General features: G+C 43.1%; 1 protein-coding gene across 4 annotated transcripts in view; it reads left to right on the top strand.

The window, feature by feature from the left end:
• Positions 1–22884, top strand: part of EIF4ENIF1 (eukaryotic translation initiation factor 4E nuclear import factor 1) — a 55358-nt gene extending 32474 nt beyond the window's left edge. The window contains exons 7-19 of one of the 4 annotated variants that reach the window (XM_056116484.1): positions 620–795; positions 2827–2962; positions 3129–3308; positions 4630–4862; positions 9871–9942; positions 10733–10916; positions 11848–11927; positions 12254–12396; positions 16331–16415; positions 18241–18373; positions 20416–20757; positions 21331–21495; positions 22048–22884. In XM_056116484.1, the coding sequence (XP_055972459.1) occupies positions 620–795; positions 2827–2962; positions 3129–3308; positions 4630–4862; positions 9871–9942; positions 10733–10916; positions 11848–11927; positions 12254–12396; positions 16331–16415; positions 18241–18373; positions 20416–20757; positions 21331–21495; positions 22048–22289 (2171 nt within the window). In that variant the 3' untranslated portion in view covers positions 22290–22884. The remainder of the gene's footprint in view (positions 1–619; positions 796–2826; positions 2963–3128; positions 3309–4629; positions 4863–9870; positions 9943–10732; positions 10917–11847; positions 11928–12253; positions 12397–16330; positions 16416–18240; positions 18374–20415; positions 20758–21330; positions 21496–22047) is intronic. The other 3 variants (XM_056116485.1, XM_056116486.1, XM_056116488.1) reach the window with 3 other exon arrangements.
• Positions 22885–24330: the final 1446 nt, after the last annotated feature.

A 24330-nucleotide genomic window follows, 5' to 3' on the forward strand; every position in this document is an offset into this window, starting at 1 on the left:
GGTCGTTTTTGCTCCTAGCTGTCTATTCAGGGATGCTCGTGACGCTCAGGGAATCATATAGGGAGCTGAGATAGAACCCAGGTTGGCCACATAAAATGCAGTTGCCCTAGCCACTATACTCTCTCTGGCCTCCTGGATTTTGTTTGTTCTGTCACACCCAGCTGTGCATAGGGTGTGCTTCTAACTCTCTGCTTGGGGTCCTGAAGATGAAACTGAATTAGCTACATGCAAATAAGCACCTTACCCACTGTACTATGTCTCTAGCCCTTTTGTTTTGTTTTGGGCCACCGTGGTGATGCTCAGGGTTTACTCCTGGCTCTGTGCTCAGGGTTCATTCCTGGAAGGACTTGCGGTGGGAGGTGCTACGTGGTTCTGGGGATCGAACCTAGGTTGGTACCTTACCCACTTACAATCTCTCCAGCCAACGTCCCTCTTTTTTTGGCGGGGTGGGGTGCCAGGGATCAAACTGGGTCATGCAAGGCAAACTGCTTATCCACTATACTCTCTCTCCTGCCCTCTGGCCCTTCTTAAGTTGAAGACATTTATCTAGTTCCTAATAGAACATCAAATGTGCACATAGAAGTCAGATCACTCTTTCTTGTCTTGGTTTTGCTTTCAGGCATAGTTGAGTGCAATGGAGGAGTGGCCGAGGAGGATGAGGTAGAGGTCATCCTTGCACAGGAGCCTGCTGCTGACCAGGAAGTACCGAGGGACACCATCTTGCCTGAGCAGTCTCCAGGAGAATTTGACTTCAATGAGTTCTTTAACCTTGATAAGGTGCCATGCTTGGCTTCGGTAAGTATAAGAGCTTATAAACCTGGGCAGAGTAACCCTGGTTCAGGTGGAACTGGGTCTTCAAAATACTTCCTTCAAAATTTTTAACTGTCTTGGGGTGTTTTTATCTTTTATTATTAAATATTACTGCATATTTGTTGCCTTGAAAGGTTTAATGGGAATAATTAAGAATTTGATGCCTGTTGACCCATTTGCTAGGCTGGTACTGTTGGAGTAAAAATTACTCAGATGTCAAGACCGTTACTGTTTTTGAAGCATAAGTGATATAAAGACTTTGGAAGTGAATTTTTTTTTAATTGAATCACCATGAAATACAGTTACAAAGCTTTCATATTCAAGATTCAGCCGTATAATGACCAAACACCCATCCCTCCACCAGTGCACACTTTCCACCACCAGTATTCCCAGAATATCCCCCCACCCACCATCCCAGTCCTCACCCTACCTCCTCTGCAGGCAGTTTTCCCAATACTCTCTCTCTACTTTTGCACATTGTGTTTTGCTCGAATTTTCCAACCACCATTCAAGCCTGCCTGCCAGGGACAGATGCTAGATCATTTATTGTCCATTGCTCATTTTGAATATCTTAGGTGCTGCGGCCTAGATTGTAAATGATTGGGTTCCAGAGACATTTCTGTAGGATTCCAATCCATTTTGGGATTCAGTTGGGCGTCTCTGGACCAGGGTCGTTGGTGTGCTAAGATGGCACCCGGAGGCACATTGTGGATGTGACAGCCACGCCGAAGAGCTGGTGGGGAGCCTGGGAGGAACAGCCCAGTGCCTCTGCCACCATGTGGCATGGGGATTGATTCCTGGAACCCACATACCTGGGCCTTGCTTTTGGAAGCTCTTGGTCGCCAGGATTCCATCTGGAGTAGGCAGGGAGACTGCACCTGCTCCATCTGGAGTGCCCCGGTGAAATTGGCTTGGTATGGGGGCCCAGAAAGATCTCCAGCTCTGTGTTGTCTGCAAGGACTAACTGCTGTGTCTCTGACTTTTGATCTCTTTTGAGATTTACTTCTGGGTCTCTGAAGCAAGGGCAGTAATAGATTTTACAGGGTGGTGCTGGAGTTGATTCGTGGAAACGAGTGCCAGTGCTTCCGTGTGTATTGGGAAGTGGGGAAGGTAGCCCACCTCAACTCTGAAAGCCTGGAGATTTCATTCACAAACCTGCACACCTGAATTTTCAGCAGATTGTATCTTGGTGAGGTCCATCCTGAGACAGTGGAGTCAGACCAGCGGTGTAGCGGCAATTTTGAATTGTGGAAGCACAATTGGGGGGCTCTGCTTGGGCAGGCACAGGCCAACCTGCCCCCCTCCAGTTTACTCCAGTCTGTTCAGCCGTGTGCATGTTCAAGATTAACTGGCTTTTGGTCTCTTTTGAGGTTTATCTTCGGGTCTTTGAAATAAGGCCAATAAATGAGCTTTATAGCTGAGCCGGAGGTAGTTTGTGGCATAGTTCCCACATACCTAACTTTTGGCTGCTTAATTTCTTGGTAAACTTGGCCCCAAGGTGTTGGGGTCCGGCCAAAGGCACAGCGGCAATTTTGGGGTGTATGGAAGCCTGAAGGCACCATCAAGCTGCTGATATACTTGCCCCGCAGGTACAGGTTGACCTATTGGCGGCATCATACCCCCATGGAGTGAATTTTTATAATTGCTATTGGTGTCCTACAGATCTGCATTTGGGAAATGCTGACCAGTTTGGTGCTTATCTTGTAAGGTTATGGTTCCAAAACCCCTTATCAAAAAGAAACTTGAAATATTATAGTATTCTTACTAAACTTTTGAGGCCTAGGCCTTATGTGGCTAGAGGATTTGCTTTATGTAATTACCAAGTGTATAGTTGGTTACTTTGGGTTGCTCAGAAATTATCCAGAAAGGGAAGAAAAATCGTTTTAAAATACTTGGTTCTGAGCAGTTTATTTCATGGGCCAGCAGCATCCAAGGGGTTTCAAAATAAATTATCCTCTCTTAAGCTCTGAACCTTCTTGTCCTTGAAACTGTTATCGTGACTTGTTTTGTCTTTAGATGATAGAAGATGTTTTGGGAGAAGGGTCAGTCTCTGCCAGTCGATTCAGTAGGTGGTTCTCTAACCCAAGTCGATCAGGAAGCCGATCCAGCAGTCTTGGGTCAACACCTCATGAAGAACTGGAGAGACTTGCAGGTAAAGTGACCTCCTGGTCTGGCCTTAGACATACACTTGAGCTTTCTCTGACATGAATTCTTCATTAGTCAGAAGTCCATCAAAATTTATGTCCTTTAAAACTGTTGAAGTATTTAATGTTTCTGTGCTTTATTAGACATATTGTAAATACATTTTCTTGTGATAGGTCTAGAGCAAGCCATACTCTCTCCTGGACAGAATTCGGGGAATTATTTTGCTCCTATACAATTGGAAGATCATGCTGAAAATAAAGTAGATATTTTAGAAATGCTACAGAAAGCCAAAGTGGATTTAAAACCTCTTCTTTCCAGCCTTTCTGCAAATAAAGAAAAACTTAAAGAGAGCTGTAAGTTTTTATGAGAGTCGTTTTTCGGTATTTGAGAAAGTTTGGATGTTCAGACTTAAAGCAGTTGCTTCTAACATACTATTTCATCAGAAGTCAAATAGATGGAGAGTTTAATAGTCTTTGAAAAATCCTCTGGGCCAGGATAGGCTCGATGGTAGAGCCCCTACCCTGGATATGTGAATTTCATTTTGTGCCTGTGGCTGCAAAACAGAGTAATAAAACTTGTCAGATAGTATCACTTTGTTAAGAATATGGTAGTCAGTGAATCTTGGACACTCTGCTAAGAATTCTTCCTTCAACACCTCCACTGTACCTGGAGCTTCATTATTCTATAATGAAAGTTGTAATTGTCCTGAACAGAACTTGGGAACTCATCACACTCTTGCCCCAGTCAGCTACACCCTCAACATGAAAACATCACGCAGGTAGCAGTTTTGCTGCTGTTGAGCTGAGATTGCATTCTTGTCTTTCTTCCTTCCTTTTTTAAAAAAATTTATTAAAGCACCATGGTTTACAAAGTCACTCACAGTTTTAGGTATCCAGTAATTCAGCATAGTTCAGCACCAGCCCCAGCACCGGTGTCAGTTTCCCTCCACCATTGTCCCCAGGTTCCCATCCGCCCCTCCAGCCTGTCACCTTGACAGACACATTTACAAATTTGTGTACGTTTGATTTCATGATTCCATTGTTTAGCTGGAATTTCTGTTCCAGATCACAGTCTCCAGAAGACTCATAAAAGGGTACACTGTTTATTGGTTCTTGTCAGGTCTTGGGCATAGCACCCCGTGATATGATCCTCCCAGTTTCTTGTGTCTTATGAACTATGAAGTTACAGATTGAACAATTATTACTTTGTGTATGTTTGTAAATGGGGGTGGGGAATAGGGGGGTTGGACCAAACCCAGTGATGCTCAGGGTACCATACGGGATGCCAGGGATCGAACCCCAGTTGGCCGCATGCAAGGCCAACTGCTGTACTATCTCTGTGGCCCCTACTTGTCTCTTTTGAATCCTAGCCTCTTCTGAACACTTTATTTCAACACTGAAATAGATTTTCACCTTAACCATTATAGTAACCAAAGGAACCGCTTATCAAGTATTTTCTTTCTTTTTTTTTAAAGCTTTTTGGGCCACACCCAGCAATTCTCAGGGGGTTATTCCTGGTTCTGCACTCAGGAATTACTCATGGCAGTGCATGGGGGACTATGTGGGGTGCTGGGGATCGAACCTGGGTCTGCCATGTGCAAGGCAAATGCCCTACCCACTGCTCCAGCCCCGAGTATTCCTTTCTTAGCATAGCATGTACTTTCTTACCTTTCAGCACACTCAGGAGTTGTACTTTCAGTGGAAGAGGTAGAAGCTGGGCTCAAGGGCTTGAAAGTGGATCAACAAATGAAGAATTCAACTCCCTTCATGGCAGAACAGTTGGAGGAGACTCTGAGTGCTGTAACCAGCAGTCGGCAGCTCAAAAAAGATGGAGATATGACTGCTTTCAACAAGCTTGTGAGCACCATGAAGGCAAGTGGGACTTTGCCTTCTCAGCCCAAGATCAGCGTGAGTATTTGGTACAAACCTCTGCCTTTTCTTTCCCCCCCGCTTTCTATTTCACTCCCTGCCACAATAAATGGGGTTTTTTTAAATGGCATTCTGAGTAAATTGGAAATTCTTTTGTTTTCATTAGTAATCATTCATTGCTTGCTTGATGGTTTTATGTGCTCTTTAGTTTTTATCACATTGTTTGTTATTAGAAAAAGCAGGCTTCCAGGAGTGATTCCTGCACAGAATCAGGAGTAAACCCTGAAGCATATATAGGTGTGGGTCCCCCATTCCCCTAAGAAAGGAAAAAGCGTGCTTATGATTAATCTGTATATTGTGGGAAGAAGCGTGTGGATTGAAAGATTCAGACATAATCGAAGTCACTGCTCAGAAAAGATGTAAGAATGCTTTTTTGCAGGGCTGGGGAGATAGCGCAAGAGCTGAAGCGCATCATGACCCTCGGTTTTATTCCTGTCACTGGTCCCCCAAGCACCACGGGGGTGACCCTTGAGCATGAACAACCCCCAAATATGACTGGCTGTGACCCCAAAATATTTTTCCATAAATTCCAGAGAAAATCTGTTTATTCAGCCATGTAAGCCTAAAAAATTCTGATGTTTGCCACCCGAGAGAGGACCAGAGAGATGGTATGTGGTTCTTGGCTTGGATGTAGCCAGTTGCAGTTCTTTCTCTGGCACTGTTTATTGGCCCCAAGCCCCTGAAGTGATCCCCAAGCATGCGGCCAGAAATAAGCCCTGGACACTGCCATGTGTGGCCCAGAAACCAAAACAAAAAAAAAAATTAGAGCATTTTTAATGGTGCAATTGCTTTTCATATCTTCCAGTTAGATTCTGGAGTTACCTACCTTCTTGATTAGGCAGTTGACAATACATAAATAATTTGTGTTGTCTTAGGATGAATTTTTCAAGACATTTGCCTTTTTTTTACCATCATGTCTTTATTACTATAAATATTTGCAATGAGCATAGGTGTACATCTATATTTTCTTTTTTTATATATATTTTTATTAGTGAGACATCATGAGGTACAGTTGTAGAGTTACAGATTTTTGTGCTTGGGTTTCAATTATACAGTGATCAAATACCCATCCCTCCACCAGTGCCCATTTCCCACCACCACAGATCCCAGTATCCCTCCCACCCCCCATCCCCCCATCCCACCCTGCCTCTGTGGCAGGGCATTCTCTTTTGTTCTCTCTCTCTCATTGGGTGTTGTGGTTTGCAAAAGAGGCAGACATTTGCTTTTTTTTTTTTTTTGAATTTGCTAATAGAAAATCTATGACTACAGACTTGTAAAAACAGCTTTAAGTTAAAACTGGTTACATGTTGACTCTGTTGCAGTTAAATGCGGGTATACAGATCAGAATGTCTTTATCATAATGGTTATTGTAGGATCATTCTTAGTCATTCCTGTGTGTCAATATTACTATCGATGAGAAAGAAAAATCAGGGTAAATACAGGGAAGGGTTAATCTTAATATTAAACATAAACATAGCTAGGTGTTAACAAACATTTTTACCAAATTGAGGTGTTTTTTGGTTTATTTTTTTTGAGTTGGGGGTCACCAAACTTTGGGGGTTATCCAAAGATGCTTGGGAATCCATGGATTAAAACTAAGTCTTGGAGAGACAGTAGAGTGGGTAAGGTACTTGTGCTGCACATGGCCAGCCTAGGTCCAATCTGCAGCACCCCGTATGGTCCCCTGAGCACCACCAGGAGTAACTCTTGAGCACCCCTGATGCGGCCCGTCCCTCCCCCGCCAAAAGAAAAATCAGAATATGTCATGTACCTGCCAGGCAAAACTCTGAATCACCTTGAGCTCTCTCCCCAGCCTTCAAACTGAGTTTTTCCTCTTGTTTCTTCCTGTCACCTTTTTAAACTGGGATCTACAAGTTATCTAAGGAGGCAAAGGATGCATGAGTCCTATCTGTCCCAGGGGACACGTTGACTTGTGGCATTTCTTACCTAATTAGAAGAGATTTCAGCAGAGGTGCCTTTTTTCTGGCCTTGCTACTGCGAGTGAATTTTTCTCCATTACCATTACCAAGTTGTAGTTCAGTATTATTATTTTTTTTGCTTTTTGCGTCACACCCGGCGATGCACAAAAGTTACTCCTGGCTCATGCACTCAGGAATTACTCCTGGCGGTGCTATGGGATGCTGGGAATCAAACCCGGGTTGGCCACGTGCAAGGCAAATGCCCTGCCTGCTGTGCTATTGCTCCAGCCCCCGGTATTATTATAGCTACCAAGAGTATTTCGCCCACACGTGACGTATTCGATATGCCAAACACAGTAACAAGTCTCACAATGTAGACGTTACTGGGCCCGCTCAAGCAAATCGATGAACAACAGGAGGACAGTGCTACTCCAACAAAATGCTTTTATTATTTTAATATCAGTATTTTTACAGTCTTTTAATAGCTCCATGTTCTTTTTATTTTTAAGCCATTTTCATCGTACTGAGATTGACAATACTGTTAATATTTTTTGTGTGTGTACAGGATGGATCACACAATGCACTCAGGAATCACTCCTGGCAAACTCAGGAGACCATATGGGGTGCTGGGAATTGGTTAGCCTTGTGCAAGAGAAGTACCTACCCACTGTTTAACTCTCTCCAGTGTCCTGATTATGCTTTTTCAGGCATGCATTATTCCAGTGCCACACCCATCACCAGAAAACACATTTCCCACCACCAGTGTCCCAGGGACCTACCCCTTGCAACTTCCCCCGCATTGTAAGCTTCAGTTCTACAGACAAAATCTTCAGTTCAATAACTATGTACTGGTTCTTCCCTTACTGTTTTTTGTTTTTTATTTTTTTTGGAAACGTGGCTATGCTAAGGGTGGGGCTCAGGGGGCTGTACGCAGTGCCGGATATTGAACCCAGGTCAGCCGATTGCAAGGCAAGCGCCCTACTCATCATGTAGTCTCTCTCCAGCCCATATGTGTGAGATTATTTTTGTAGAGTATTAACACATGTACATGAATAGAGCTCTGAAAGGAGGCCTCTCAGAGAAGTAGACATATTTTTAGGTATCTGACATACCATACCAAATACAGGGGAGTTCTTAGAAATTGTTCAGAGTTGTTCTCATACGTAGTTTTAGATAACAGTGCTTCAAAAGAAAACTAGAATAAAAAATTGCAACAATTGCAACTATTCTGTTCTTTCTTGTCCTTTGTGTTTTGGTGATTATGGTTTTTATTTGTTTTGTTTTTTGCCTTTTGGATCATACCCGGCGATAGACAGGGGTTACTCCTGACTCTGCACTCAGGAATTACTCCTGGTGGTGCTTGGGGGACCATATGGGATGCTGGGAATTGAACCCGGATCGGCTGTCTGCAAATGCCCTACCCACTGTGCTATCACTCCAGCCCTAGTGATTAGGTATTAACTGTGGTGGTATGGGTGAAATTTTGTGAGCTGCTTCTTTTATTTTGGTGGCCACACCCAGCAATGCTCAGGGGTTACTCCTTGCTTGTTTGGGGGACCAAATGGGATGCCAGGCATCAAACTTGGGTTGGCTGTGTACATGGCAAATGCTCTACTTACTGTACTAGCGCTTTAGTGCTCTGTGACTTCTCTTTATGTGAGCTAAATAAAGAAATTGAAGAGAAATTATTAGTTACCTCATGCCTAACATTTTGTTTCATGTATAATTGTAGGGTTTACTGTAACACAGTTGACCACTCTGTTTTGTGAGGGTAGTAACTAGTTTGTTACTGTGTAAAGTAACTAGTTTGATGTTTGGATTTCAGGCTCTGAAATATATCTGGTTTCTACCTAGAGAGTGAGCCTCAAATACCTGCATTAAAGGATGGAGCATATTGAAGTTTTTAGGCAAAGAGTAATACAAACCCAACCTAACGTAGAAAAGACAGCAACAAGGAAAGTAATGTAACAAGCATTTCAAGTGTCACTCCAAAGTATTGCTTGATTTACCTATTAAATCATGGTCCACTTATAAAATCACATCTTTATTGTGGCTGTGTATACTATGTATATGTTACATATGTCTGGTATGCCTTTATTTAGGTTATAAAGCTTCATCCTTTAGAATACATTGGTTCAATCTCAATTCATGTGAAATTGAATTATAGACCTTATCCCCCAAAAACAGTAAGACATACAGTATAAAGGTGCCTGTTTGTTTTTGTTAGATGGAATTGAATAACTCTTGAGGAGCTCTCTTACTAAAATCATCTACAGTTCATCTCACTTCCAAAACCAATAATCACTTGGATGGGGATCTTTAGACGATTTGTCATACCTGAGGATATTGCTGTAGATCTTGGCAGCTCCATCTAGTGGAAGGGAAAACTCTCTTAGAGAAACATGTCAGGCAGAACTCAACGGGCACAATAATGTCCTGAAGTGAGGAGCTAATACAAGGTAGATGCAAAACATCACTGCTGCTGCACAGAAAGGGCAGAAATAGATCATTTGAATTCTGTCCTGCGTGAAATCAGTTTTGGAACATCTTGTTAAAAGATAATAAAGTTTAAACTTCCTGAAACAGGAAGCTTTGGATTATAGTGATACTTGGCTAGGTTTAACATCTTGTTAAAGATAATGGGTAGCAAAGTTTGCCACAAGAATTAAAATCTAAAAATTATCAATTTCTTGTGGCTTCCTTTGTATATATTTTTTTCCCCACATAGTCACAGTGATTAGCAACATTAAAATAGATTAGGGCCCCCGCAGAGAGCTAGAGACTGTGGCTGAGAGTCTGAGTAGGTTTTTTGTGTATCTGTGAAAAAATTCTCTTCCCAGATTACTGGGGCCAACCTGTGAAAAATAGCATGAGTGGGCCTAAATTTTCTGTGACTTGGACATTGTCATTGTCACCATCCTGCAGTGCTGGGGACATCATCCATTGTCAACTCCTTGGGGAGTTGTTTTTTGTTTTTGTTTATCTTAATGCTTTCTTGTGGTTCCCTGATTGATATGTAAACTAAGTGGTTAAGAAGGTTAAAATCAGTTTTCCTTTGACTTTTTTAGCGGAACCTTGAAAGCCACTTGATGTCCCCTGCTGAGATTCCAGGCCAGCCTGTCCCTAAGAACATCCTGCAGGTACTTTACAATCTTGTACTGAGGCCTTGGAGTCCTGAACGATAGTTCTGTGAACTGATTTTGTGTAATCTTCGAGCTTTGAGCCTTAGAAAGTAATTCGTATTACCTGGTAATTTGAGTATTTGAAGTCTGACACTGCATGTTAATCTCAATGGGGGTGATAAGGTTGCAAATGAAATGACAAAGCCTTGATTTCCAGTTTATAGGTTTCCAATTTCTATGAAAATTAGAGGGGCCAGAGCGATAGGACAGTGGGGAGGGCATTTGCCTTGTATGTGGCTGACCAGAGTTCGATCCCTGGCATCCCATATGTTCCACAGAGCAAAGCCAGGAGTGATTCCTGAGCGCAGAGCCAGCATGATCCCTGAGCATCGCCGGGTATGACTAAAAAAAAACAAAAAGACCATATAAAGAATTTTTTTAAAGGAAAATTAGAAGATTAGAAGTATCCCAGCACTATTGGACCTGAATACCATTGTATAGTCAGACAGATTTAATTATTCAGCCTGACTGGCATAGTTTACATTGTGTGCCCCAGACCCCTGAGCATTACTTTGCAACCTCCTTCTCCCACCCAACCATGTCCCCACTCCCAAAATACTAAAAGTACCTATTGTGTAGCACTAAGTTAAAACATTTGTAACTTAATGTTCTGAAAAATGTATTAGTACATGTGCCAAGTCCCTCAGTGCATCCTGGAGATTCTCTGTTGGCATTCAAAAGGTAATCGATGATCCAGTATCTAAAAAGAATTTGGTTTGTTCACAAAGATCTGTTTTTTCTGCCTTAGGAACTTCTGGGTCCACCAGTTACGAGACCTGTCTCTTCCAACCTTCTGAGTGGCCTTATGGGGAGCTTGGAGCATACCACATCTTTACTGGGCCAAAGAGCACCTTCTCCTCCCCTGTCACAGGTGTTTCAGACACGAGCAGCCTCCGCAGATTACCTGCGTCCTAGAATACCATCGCCTATTGGTAAATATTCTTGTATACCAATGTTTGTTCTAGCCTTCACCCACAGAGGTGATAGATACCATGTCGCCTAGAAATGGCAACATCTTTACATTGGACATCCTTGGAGTTTAAGTAGTATATGGATTTCTGATTCCGTGTTCTTTGGGCAGATTGAGGAGACTCAAATTGTGCTGCCCTTCTAGATAAATATTCATATTATAATTATGGGTGGGTTGTTTTTCACTTGCAATTATCCTAAATTTGACCCAGCTCTTCGTTATTAGTGGAAGTCCAAAGATTTTTCCTTTAAGTCCAGAAGTCTGTGATATTTATTTCTTTTTGGTTCACACACAGTGATGCCCAGAGGTTACTCCTGGCTCTGTACTCAGGAATTAATTACCTCTAGCATTGCTCAGGGTTGAACCCGGGTCAGCCATATGCAAGGCAAATGCCTTATCTGCTGTACTCTGCTCCAGCCCTTAGCCCCTAACCCCATCCAGTCCTACAGTTATTAGCTCCAAAAGGGACAAAGCTGAAATACTAGTGGGGGAAATGGATAATTCACTTGTAAGTGCTTTGTTGAGGTAAAATAATAGTCCATTGTGGAGATACAGAAGAGAGACATTCCTTGGCAGGGGAAATCAGTACTTTCTAGGAGACATGGTGTTCAGGTGGCAGCAGCATACATTTCTTTTTTTTTATTTTTTTTTTAATTTTTATTAGTAAGACATCATGAGGTACAGTTGTAGACTTACAAATTTTTGTACTTGGGTTTCAATTATACAAAGCAGCATACATTTCTTAGCGATACTGTTTTCTCTGATGAATGTCTGCTGGCTGGACACTGCACGGTGCCAGGGATCAAACCCATGGCCTCATATTTGCAGATCACGCACCTTACTACTGAGCTACATCCCTTGCCCAAAACTCACTTTTGCAACTTTCCCAACAGGTTTCACAGCAGGACCACAGCAACTACTTGGAGATCCATTTCAAGGCATGCGCAAGTCCATGAGCCCTATTACAGCCCAGGTCTGGCTGAACTCTTTCTCAAACTCAATGTGTGCTTGTTTTGAATCATTCTTCTTACTTGGTAGCATGAAAGTTTAAACTGATGTAATACTTGGAAGTGATTCTGAGTTGTAACTCAGGTTCAGTGAAGTGCTGATCAATTAGTCATACATGAGTAGTAGTAGTTAAGTGCATGGTAGGAGAGTTTAGACAGGTATCCAGCGTCTACTTTTTCTCGGTTGCTGCTTAAACAAACATACCTTTCTATGAGAGCAAAGAGAGACCTTCGTATGACGTGCATGGATTCCTCATTCTTTGGCTCATTGTCCACTGATATTTCTGTTTAGCAGATGAGCCAGCTGGAACTGCAGCAGGCAGCTTTGGAGGGACTGGCCCTACCACATGACCTTACAGTGCCAGCAGCAAATTTCTATCAGCCTGGTTTTGGCAAACCACAGGTGGACAGAACCCGAGATGGGTTCAGAAATAGGTATGTTATAATCCTACCTTGATGGGGATTTGCAACTTGTTTATCTGAGAATAGTAAACCAGTTATTCAAAATAGAACTGTGTGATGCATACTAATACGCTATCCAGTATTTCTGAGAGTTTCGTTTCTTGAAGTTAGAGTAGAAGAAACATGACTGAATTCTACTACAGGACCATAGACCCACTTTGTATCCTAGATTTTATATTACTGATTTAAAGGATTCCTTTTTCCAATGACTAGCAAAGGCTATTTTCATATACACTTAGACGATGAAGCACAGCTCCCACATCTACCTCTGCGGATTCTGTTATCGAACTTTCCCTGATAAAAGTTTTTTTGTTTGTAAGTGGCACTCAGGGATCACTCCTGGCCAGATCACATGGGGTGCTGGGGCTGGGGATTGAACCTGGGTTAGCTGCCTACAAGGTAGATGCCCTACCCACTGTACTATCCCTCCAACCCCTGATTTTTTTTCTTTCAATCAGAAGTTTGTTGGTGAGCGCTAATGAACTCGGGTTTTGGGGTTTTTGTTGCTGTTTTGGGACCATACCCAGGGGTTGCTCCTGGCTTTGTGTTCAGAAATCACTCCTAGCTTGCTCAGGGGACCCTATGAAGTGCTGTGGATCATCCCTGAGTTGGCTGTGTAGGTGCCCTACCCTACCTTCACTGTACATCATCCCAGCCCCAGGGCAAATAGACTTACTAGGTTTCTTAATAGGTTTGCTGACTAAGGCTATTAACTGATTACTAACTTCCAGCTCTCCTGTTCCTTTTTATTTTTGGTCGATTTTGGGCCACACCCCACTGTGCTCAGGGCTTACAGCTCTGTACTTATGAATCACTCCTGGTGTTCCTTCCTCTGGGAATTATTTGCAGTGCATGGGTTGGAGGAGCCTCCTACCAGCCTTCTCCTGTTCTTTTTCCCAGTTGTAAGGAGTGAAATAGGGAAACCATATTCTCTTTATATTGTAAAGTAAGACATTAATGAAAACCCTTGTTGGGCAAATGCGTAGCTTATTATAAGGTGGTTTAGCCGTATCTCATGTCTCATAGTACCTTTCCTAGTAGTGACAGTGTCCAGCCCTTTGAAACCACCTGTTTTCTGAGCTATATCACTAAGATATGCTTCCCTGAACAGTAGTCCTACCCATTCAGTACTTCGTAATTAAATATATTTGTTTGGGTTTGATTCTTTTTCTGTTTTCGTTTTTGGCCTGCACCTCCGGTGGGCTCAGGGGATCATATCAGCTTCCAGGGATCAAACCTGGGTCAGTTGGGTGCAAGGCAAACACCTTACCTGCTGTACTCTCTCTGGCTCTTGGATTTGATTATTAAGATTGCCATTTAATGTCTGTGTCTTTCTTTAGCTGTTTTCATAAGTCAACACTTTCAGAAAGTGGACCAGTGAGTGTCCTGTTTCATACAGCCTATCTGTAATCTCATTCTAAACTGCAAGAGCATAGGACCCAACTGCACAGCCCTTTACACTGAATTTCAGTCTGACAAAATGTAGTTAAACTAATAATCACAGACATTACATCTTGACTCTCAAAACACTTTAAATATCTAGAATTTTATTTGCTCATAGCAACAGCCACTATGAGGGAGATGGGACAACATAACTGCATTTTTGAGATGTAGAGATGAATGAATTTTTCGATGTGACTCATAGGGCTAAGATGTCGCAGCCATAGAGCATTTGCCTTGCATGTCTTTGACCCTGGGTTAATTTCCAGAACCACCAACCCCTTCAAAATGTAAAATAATAGAAATTCAAGTAGACCTAAGTTGCTATCAATGAGACCTTTGTTTCCATTCAAATGTCAGCCTCCCAGGCACCCTAAAAATATACAGCGTATCCTTCAACAGACTTGCTCTTCTTGCTTTATTTTTTAAATTTTCTTATCTTCTAGTATACTATATTTTGGTTTGTCTCCCTATTTTTTCGTCTAACCCCTTCCATCCTGCAGCCACAAGGATGTAATGAAGCCAGGGAGTTGTCTATTTTCTTACTTGCCCAGCACCTAGAACAGACCTTGTACATAGGTGCTCAAATATGTTTACCGAAAGGAGTAAGTCATGCAGATTTGGAACTTAATCACTGAGAAAACATGTCTCTCCCCTCACTTTATACAAGAATTTTAGGAGTAGTAGTGGAGCTTACCTTGGTTAGACTACAAAGCCACGGGTTTTATAATTCTTACTGTTTGATTGAGAAAACTTTCCAAATCTTGACCAAATGATTTTGCCTTACTGGTAGGTCTGACATAGCTAATGATGCTTTCTTTAAAGAGTGAGCTCACATAATTCAGTCTCCTCTGGGTGTTTTAAGTCTTAATCTGCTGTTTCATTTTCTTCCAAGTTAAAGGAGAATGAGTAGAAAGAATGTCTGGAGGTAGGAGAGATGTCTTCAACTTGTGAGGCCTGGGATCAGTCTTGTGTATACGACAAATTGTGGGGATTGTGTTATGCAAATGAGTTTACAACAGTGGAAGCTCTTGGCTCTGTCTCTTTTTTTAACTAGTGTCTCAGACATCTGTGTTGATCAGGGTTTTTTCCTACCCTCTGAAGCAGGGTCTTTCAATGAAAGTCTTCCTACCTCACTGGTGTCGTCACTGTCACTGTTCTCTCATTTTTCATCGATTTGTTCGAGCGGGCCCAGTAACATCTCCATTGGAGACTTTGTTGTACTGTGTTTGGCATATCGAATACATCACGGGTAGCTTGCCAGGCTCTGCCGTGCGGGCGAGATACTCTCGGTAGCTTGCCAGGCTCTCCGAGAGGGGTGGAGGAATTGAACTCGGGTCAGCCATGTTGGCTGCGTGTAAGGCAAACGCCCTACCACTGTGCTTTCGCTCCATCCCCACTGGTGTAGTATGCAAATAAAATATATGTAATCCTTGCACTAACAAGGCACATTATTCACCACTTGAATATCCCAGGCCATTTTACTATCTTTTATGACGTGCATCCTTAACCAGGTACACTGGAAGATGTATTGACAGAACTGGTTAGGAGACAGTGTTGACTTGTGATGTTAGGCTGTTTGGTAATAAGTACTGCAAATACTGCATGTTGATATTTATAAAGTCATAAGCTGTCCAGTCCCAAAATCTGTATATACTTTTGGGTCATAAGAACTAATAGTTTTACTTATGACTTTGTAGTAGATTAAGTTATTTATGTATGAAACAGCAAGAAAATATACCAAGGAGTTATGTTTACCAAGGACTATGAGTTACATTTCTTAAATGTTGACATATATTTTTAACGCATACTTAAAGTGCTATTTAAGGAAGGCGAAGTACTGATATAATCACAGTGTTATATGTGTTCTCAATAAATAAAAACATTTTGGCTGTATCAGCAAAATATATATGTGTGTGTATGTAATCCTGAATAACTACATAATCAGGATCTTCCCAAGTCCCTGTACCTGTTCTGCCTGAGTCATTGTTCTGCCATAGCTTGTTGGTCACACCCAGGTTAGCACATCTCCCTCCTAGAGTCCCTTTAGTGTGACAGCATATTTTTTCTATTTTGCTTGTTTTTGTTTTGGGGCCACCCCCAGCAGTGCTCAGGGTTTACTCCGACCTTTGTGTTCAGGATCACTCCTGGAGGAGCTCAGGGATCAATGTGGGGTGCCCTTGATTGAACACAGGTCGACCACATGCAAGTCAAGTGCCATACCTGCTGTACTATCACTCCAGCCGCAGAAGGAAATTCTTTAAAGAATCAGTATCATTTTTTATTAGGCTTTTTACTTCCCTCTGAATGTAACACAGTCTTGTATAAGGCACTTACTAAACACTTAGGAAATTGAATTGGAGAAAGGAAACAGGATATTATATCCTAGGCTGTTATTAAGCATTATGTAGTTTTAGGCCTGCAGTTTGACCAGCAAAGGACTAATTGATACTTGGTTTGTTTACAGGCAGCAGCGAGTGACCAAGTCACCAGCACCTGTGCACCGAGGGAGCTCCTCTTCCCCTGCCCCTGCTGCCTCCATTACAAGCATGGTCAGTGATCTTAGCGCCGGTCAAAAACTTTCAGGCCTCTCCCTATTTGTGTATATGTCTTGTACCACTCTGAACACCAATTTGTCCTTCAGTGCCTCCCACAGAAATCCGGATATATTGGTCTCTCATTACATGCCTGTTACTTATTAGAATAATCTTATGTACCTTCCCTTCTCAGGATACTTAGTGATGCTCCTATTTTAGGAAAAGTATGTTCCAGCAAATAGTATGTTCCACACAAAGCAGTATGTAGTGTGTTTAGCCAGATAAAAAGTTGGAATTGGGAGCTGAGTTGGTTGAAAGTGGGGGAGAAAAGGATGGAATGACGAGGGAAGTCCACTTAACCATGCTGGGAAGTTCCCAAACTTATATTAAGGTTCAGCGATATGAATTAAGTCTGGGACAAAGGGATTTTGCTTATCTATGGTGACAGATAATCGCTTTTCAACTCACTTGTTAACTAGCATTGTTTTAATTTTTATTGAAATTTAGTTTTGGGATGACACCTGGTGCAGCTTAGGGCTTACTCCTGGCTCTGTGCTCAGGTATCATTCCTGGCTAGGCTCAGGAGACCACATGGGTTGCCGGGATTGAACCCAGGTTGGCCATGTGTGCAAGGCAAGAGCCCTACCTGCTATACACTCTCTCTCCTGCTCCTAGCATTTTTTTTTAAAGTTTGATATCCCACAGATCATCTAGTTAAAACCGATAAAGGAAACACTATTTCTCTGTGCTTCAAGATCACAAGTGGTTTTCTGCAAGGCAGAGTCTTTTTCTGTTCATGATTCATGTACTCTTTGATCATCAGGGATTTAAGGCTTTATGATAGAAACCATAAAAGTAGAAAAAGAAAGTGAACTAATGAGAGGGAACTAATAACCACAAAGCTGTGTCCTGTTCACTGAGAAGGCTATTAGAACGATTGTAAAGTTTTTGGTACCAAGAAATGGAAGAACATTAGAAAAATGGAGTAATTTATTAGGCTCTGGAATTTCCCTGAATAGTCCCTTCCCAGGGGCCAAAGTGAGATACAGGGGTTAAGGCACATGCTGTCGGGAAACCTGGTTTGATCCTTTGCATCACTAGGTGTGGTCCTGAAGGATACTGAGCACTGCTGGGATGGCTGTGGTACCCTGGGCAGGGCCAGAGCAGCACCACATCCTCGGGCCCTTCCACTGAACAGTGGGGCCAGCTCAGCCAGAATCACCAGAACAGGCCTCTGGGTCTACTGGTTACTGCTTGGGAGATTAGACCTTTACCTTCCCCTACTGCCCCCCCAAGAAATTCCTTTTCCAGATGGAAGAGCTGTTGCTCCAGATATTTTCTGGCCTTCCTACTCTGGGGAAATGGTTCTAGCAGATTGCATAAGCAGGTCTCCATCACCACAGATATAGGTTGCTTGGTGCTTTATTTTAATTAACCCTCTGTCCTAGACTAAGTAGTTATGAAGAAGGGATTTTTTTTTTTTTGGCTTTTTGGGTCACACCCAATGATGCACAGGGGTTACTCCTGGCTCTGCACTCAGGAATTACCCCTGGTGGTGCTCAGGCGACCATATGGGATGCTGAGAATCGAACCCGGGTTGGCCGCGTGCAAGGCAAATGCCCTACCCACTGTGCTACTGCTCCAGCCCGTGAATAAGGGATTTTGTATTTGGAACAGCCACCTCTTGGACTCATTTTGTTTCTAGTCCTTCACCAGTATGCTGGAGTTGGTCTCTTCTGTGTAGCTGGTAAGGGGTCACTTCCGCTTGTTTAGTTTTACCTTTCCTGCTCGGTTAGGGAAAGGCTTCTGGGGAGTGTGCTAATGTTGTTTTTCTCTGCAGCTTTCTCCTTCCTTCACCCCTACCTCAGTGATTCGTAAGATGTATGAGAGCAAAGAGAAAAGCAAAGAGGAGCCAGCGTCTGGAAAAACAGCTCTGGGTGATTGCAAAGAAGATACTCAGAAGACCAGTGAAGGTACTGTGGAACTGTTACGGGTATACTATCCAAAAGAGAATGTGACAAGAAGAAATAAACTTAAAATTTTTAAAGCAGTAAAAATATAAAAACCCAAAGAAGAAGTGAGAAGCCAGAGATCTAGTAGAGTGGATAAGGCATTTGCCTTGCACAGGGATTCGATCCCCAGTATCCTCCATGGCTCCACCAGGAGTGATATTCCTGAGTAGAGTTACGAGTTAGCCCTGAGCACCACTGGGGTTGGCCCCAAAATTAAAAATAAATGAATAAAGTGGAGTTGGAGAGCTAGTACAGTTGGTAAATCTCTTGAGTTTGATACTGGCACTGTATTATGGCCTCCTAAGCACGACCAAGAGTGATCCTTGAGCACCACATGGGTGTAACCCAAATACAGACAAAAATAACATAGAAAATATTGAAGGCATAGGGGCTGTCCTGATCAGCATGACCTAAATCTGTCCAGGAAAAAGTTTGGGAACTTTGATGACTCTGTGTTCAACAAAATCTGCAAGAGGTTCAGTGTAGAGGCATGTGTGGCCAGGGAGATAGTACAGTGAGTAGGGCACTTGCCAAGAGTACCACCCCAACACTCCCCCACCCAAAAAAAAGAAAGGGAAGAAAATGAAAGAAGCCTTTTGTTTTTCTGGGGCATACCTGGCAGTGTGCTGGGATCATCCTAGTAGTGCTTGGTGGTGCAGAGGGCACCATTTATCACCATATGCAGTACTGGAGATCAAATGGGCTAGCCACATATAAGGCATGTTCTTTAAGTCCTCCTCATTTATATCCAGCTCAGAATGGCTTTTAAAAAGCACACAGCTGGGGACCAGAAAGATAGTACAGTGGGTCGGATGCTTGCCTTGCGTGTGGTAGACCCAGGTTCAGTCCCTTTCATCCCATACGGTCCCTTCAACACAGGGCCAGGAGTAAACCCTGACTATAGGTGGGTGTGGTCCAAATCAAAAAAAGACATACATAGTTGGGATTGCAAAGGACATGATGATACTGATTCTAATACATTAGAATTACATAGTAGTAATGGTTAAGTTTCCTTTATTAGCGATCACAGCAGTACAGTGGGAAGAGTGCTTCATACCACTGACCTGGATTCGATCCCCAGTACCCCACATGATTAACCTGAGCACTGTCCAGAATGATCCCTGAGTGCATCCCCAGTAGTAAGCCCCCACCGAAAAAATTCATCAAAGTGTATTTATTTTAATTTACTTTTGCAATAGATCTGAATATTTTTACAATTTTTTTGCCTGTAAATTAAGACAGCATTTAAATTTTTTTCAGTTTTGGGGCCACACCCAGCAATGCTCAGGGGTTACTCCTGACTCTGCACTTGGGAATTACTGCTGGTGGTGCTCAGGGCACTGCATGGGATGCTGGGGATGAAGCCTGGGTAGGCTGTATGCAAGGCAAACCCCCTACCCATTGTACTATCACTTCAGCCCCTAAAATAGCATTTTAATTCCAAGAAACTGATTAGAACTTGTTCCAACACAGCCATATGGACAGAGCAAGGTACAAACTTAACTGGATGTCCAGATCTGATACATCAGCTCATTGCGATTCATGTGAGGAATAATCTTTGAAAGTAGAAATTCTTTAAAAACCTGGGACAGATAATGGTTTATACAATATTTTATGCGATCTGCTGGAGCGATAGCACAGCGGTAGGGCATTTGCCTTTCACGCAGCCAACATGGCCAACCCGAGTTCGATTCCTCCACCCCTCTTGGAGAGCCCGGCAAGCTACTAAGAGTATCTCGCCCGCACAGCAGAGCCTGGCAAGCTCCCTGTGATGTATTCGATATGCCAGACACAGTAACAAGAAGTCTCATGATGGAGATGTTACTGGGCCCGCTCGAGCAAATCGATGAACAACGGGAGGACCGTGACCGTGACAATATTTTAAATTTGAGGGGATCAAATAACGATTGTGAGCTAAGAAGTAAGATTTACTAGATGATTAAGAGGAAAAGCATTTGTGAGGAGTTTTTGGCTAATACAAAATATTGTTTAATTCTTTACAGAGAATCTCCTGTCACCTAACTCTCTGTCCAGTGCTGATCGGGACTCTTCTCCTACTACAAATCCCAAACTTTCAACATTGCGACCTTCATGTTCCACTCCACTGTCCCAGAACAACCGCTACACCAAAGAACAAGATTACCGACCTAAACCAACTGGGAGAAAAACTCCTACTTTGGCATCACCAGTTCCAGGAACACCTTTTCTCCGCCCTGTCCATCAAGTTCCCCTTGTCCCCCATGTCCCAATCGTTCGGCCTGCTCATCAGCTCCATCCAGGATTGGTCCAAAGGATGCTGGCCCAGGGAATACATCCACAGCATCTTACAAATTTACTTCAAGCTGGTGAGTTACAGACTGGCATGACTAGCACTGATAAAATACAGGATGTTTTCATTCCTAGAAAGGCATTACTAGATTTCCTTACTAAATTGGATTAGGCAACAAGATCCAATCCAGTCCATCCCTGTTCCATTCCAAAGTTTGAGCATTCTTCATTCTGTTTTTGTACAACACCTGGCAGTGCTCAGGGCTTACTCCTCAGTCTGTGCTCAGGGATCACTCCTGTTGGTCTTGAAACTAGATCACCATATGCTAGGTCCAACCTGCCTGACTAGTTCTCTGGCCCTGCATGCTTCATTCTTAACTATCAGATCAGTAGAATTTTAAACTCAAACTTGCACATTTCCACGTAAATTAAGATGATCACCAGTTGGTGGTGGTGTAGAAAGCACAGCGGGTTGGGCATTTGCCTTGCACGCGGCCCACCCGGGTTCCATTCCCAGCATCCCATATGGTCCCCTGAGCACCGCCAGGAATAACTCCTGAGTGCAGAGCCAGGAGAAACCCCTGTGTATCGCCGGGTGTGACCCAAAAAACAAACAAAAAAATTCTCACCAGTTTCTTTCTAACCAACAGGTGTGCTTCCTCCTGGGATGGATCTGACTCATTTACAAGGACTATCTGGCCCAATTCTGGGCCAACCTTTTTACCCTTTACCTGCCCCTAGTCACCCTCTCCTAAACCCTCGTCCTGGAACACCTTTGCATCTGGCAGTGATGCAACAGCAGCTACAGCGCTCAGGTAAGTTCAGGAATGGGCCAGGTAAACTATAGCTGGGCTAACCTAGGTTACAAATTTGTAATGGAGGAAATGTGCTAAAATTGACCATTGCTTCTTTTTGTTAAAAGGAGGATGTTTGTTAAAACATCTATCTCAGTCATTTTTTGTCCCTTCTAGCCATCCAGTCTTTTAAAGTAAGAATACAACCTACTTTCTGGAATTAGGAACTCCTGCAAATATTGTGGGAGAATCAATGTCTTTGTCTTTTGCCTCTTAGAGAATAGGCTGAGAATCCCTCCAGTAGTGTCAGCATAGGGGCTTCCCAAAGTAGATGCCTTCCATCTCACCATCCTAACAGTATTCTGAGATGCAGCTGCTTACCACGAAGGAACAGGAGTCATGTCAGCTAGGATGGGTTCTCAAATTTGGATTGTTTCTGAATAGCTCATGCTATTCAGAACCACTCTGGCAAAAAAACCCAATCTATCAGTGGGCTAGGATTTGAGCGAAGCAGGGCCTAATAGAACTGTCACCTTCATGGTCTAAATGGTGAACTCTTTCTTCTGCCCACAGTTCTTCATCCTCCAGGCTCTGGTTCCCAGGCAGCAGCTGTCAGCATTCAGACAACCCCTCAGAATGTGCCCAGTCGGTCAGGCCTGCCCCACGTGCACTCCCAGCTGGAGCACCGCCCCAGCCAGAGGAGCAGCTCCCCAGTGGGCCTCGCCAAATGGTTTGGCTCGGATGTGTTACAGCAGCCCCTGCCCTCCATGCCCGCCAAAGTCATCAGTGTAGATGAATTGGAATACCGACAGTGAGCCGGGTAGACGGGCTCAACCTAACCTTGGACCTGTGGCAGCACCCTGGTCGGAACTCTGCTTCCTCATCTTGGGATAGCTTGGGACTTTACTTTGGAGCACCCTGTGAGAGCCCAGGACCCTGGCGTGGTCTGCATTGTCACAGAAGGATCTTAACCAATCGAGTGGAGCCTATGTGGTCCAAATACAGGATGCAGTGTGTCAATCCTGGAAAGTTTTGGGTTTTTTTTTTTTTTTTTTTGTAAAATATGTGAATGAAGTGTTGGTGTCTTCACCAAAAGGTGGCACCTAAGGGTTCTGAGGAAATAAATGTATAGACTCTTATGTACAGACCTGTGTATAAACAACTTTTGTATATACATATAGGATAGCTTTTTTTGAACTTATACAGCTGTACATAAACGTAGCCTGTGTCAAGAGTTTGGGGTTTTTTTTTTTTTCACTTGTACATTTGGGGCTTTTTCTTTTGGTTGATTAAAGTTGCATATGCTAAGTGTGTGAATGAAGTGAATACCATTGCTGTGCTTATTTCTTCTTGAGTCCTGCTTACTTCCAAGCAGGTGATCCTGAAATAGGGCTCAGTAGGCAAGCTCCTTGTAGGGAATCAATCTGAAGTTTTGATTTTTCTTTAAATCAGAACTAAACTCTAATCTCATTAGGAGAGAAGCTTTCTTAAACTTTAAAAACCACCCCATTACCTTTCCCCAAATGGGCCAGCTGGGCTGAACTGTATTAGCCTCATGGCTAACTCCATGTTCTGTAATTTCCACAATTAAGCCCACCTGGCAAAAACAAAGTTTAAATGTATTTTCTAGTTCTCTCCAAACCCACATTTACTGGGGCAAAGAGCCAGCAGTTTGTTGGTGCCCAAAAGGGGGGGGGGGGGGGGGGGAATGGTGTGTCGGGGAAGAATCTCAGAAATTCCTGTTTGCTCTATTACAGTTGTCTTTTTCTTTTTTCTTTGGTTTTTGGGCCACATCTGGTAGTGCTCAGGCCTTATTCCTGGCTCTGCACTCAGGAATCGTGGCGGGCTCAGGAGACCATATGGGCTGCCAGGGATCAAACTCGGGTCAGCCACATGCAAGGGAAGAGCCCTGGCTCTTCTGACCCCTAGTCTTTTTCATAAAACTTTCCTCAAGATTTGGACGCCTATGTTAACAGATGACTGTGTTCAGCTCAATTATTTTCATTATTCACCTTACCTGTAGTCACTGCATTGAAGAGATGGATTATACTAGAGTACTTTAGGGTCTTGAATTTTTTTTGGACAGGTCTTCTTATCTGAGGTGATAATACTTATTTTCATCAAGGCTCAAATGATTTTGTTATATTCCTTAACACTTGTGCTTAAGAGCACATAAACTAGGTCCAAAGTGATAGTATAGCAGGTAGGGCATTTGCCTTGCATGAGGCTGACCTCGGTTCAATCTCTGGCATTCTATATAATCCCCTGAGCACTGCCAGGAGTGATTCCTGAGTGCAGAGTCAGGAGTAACCCCTGAGCACCACAGGGTGCTTAAAAAACAAAACAACACGTCATCTATTTTTACTTCATGCTACAGAGTCAAATGACACTCACTATTCATGAATTCATGAGTAAAGGACAAAGCAACTGGATCCAACCATAAGGTCGTGTATACTGAGGGTGTTGGCCAATAAAAGTGGAACTGCCCACCTATTCTGAGACTCCCAAGAACATAAAGCATATGGCCTTGCTTTGTGGACTGAGAGGATCTGGCTCTGCAGTACTTCATTAGTCCTCCCTAACCCCCAGTAGTATTCTATCATTCCTCAGCTTTCGAAATAGACCCTGTGTCTAAAATTCTGGCAAATGTTTTGTTTCGACAGGTAGGAGCTGGAAAGCAGTCTCCAACCATAATGGCACTGCACAGATAACCACATCTTTTTCTGTGTACCACGTTTCAGTTTCTACTCCACACTGACAAGTTAGAGCTTCTAGTAAGAACTTCCATTTTATGTTAGACTCTGGCGAGGGCAAAGCTATTAGCCAGTAATTTGTGAGATGGAGCAAGAACGCAAT

Source organism: Sorex fumeus, unplaced genomic scaffold (genome assembly GCF_029834395.1).
Source record: "Sorex fumeus unplaced genomic scaffold, SorFum_2.1 ptg000032l, whole genome shotgun sequence".
In the NCBI taxonomy this organism is placed as follows: domain Eukaryota; kingdom Metazoa; phylum Chordata; class Mammalia; order Eulipotyphla; family Soricidae; genus Sorex; species Sorex fumeus.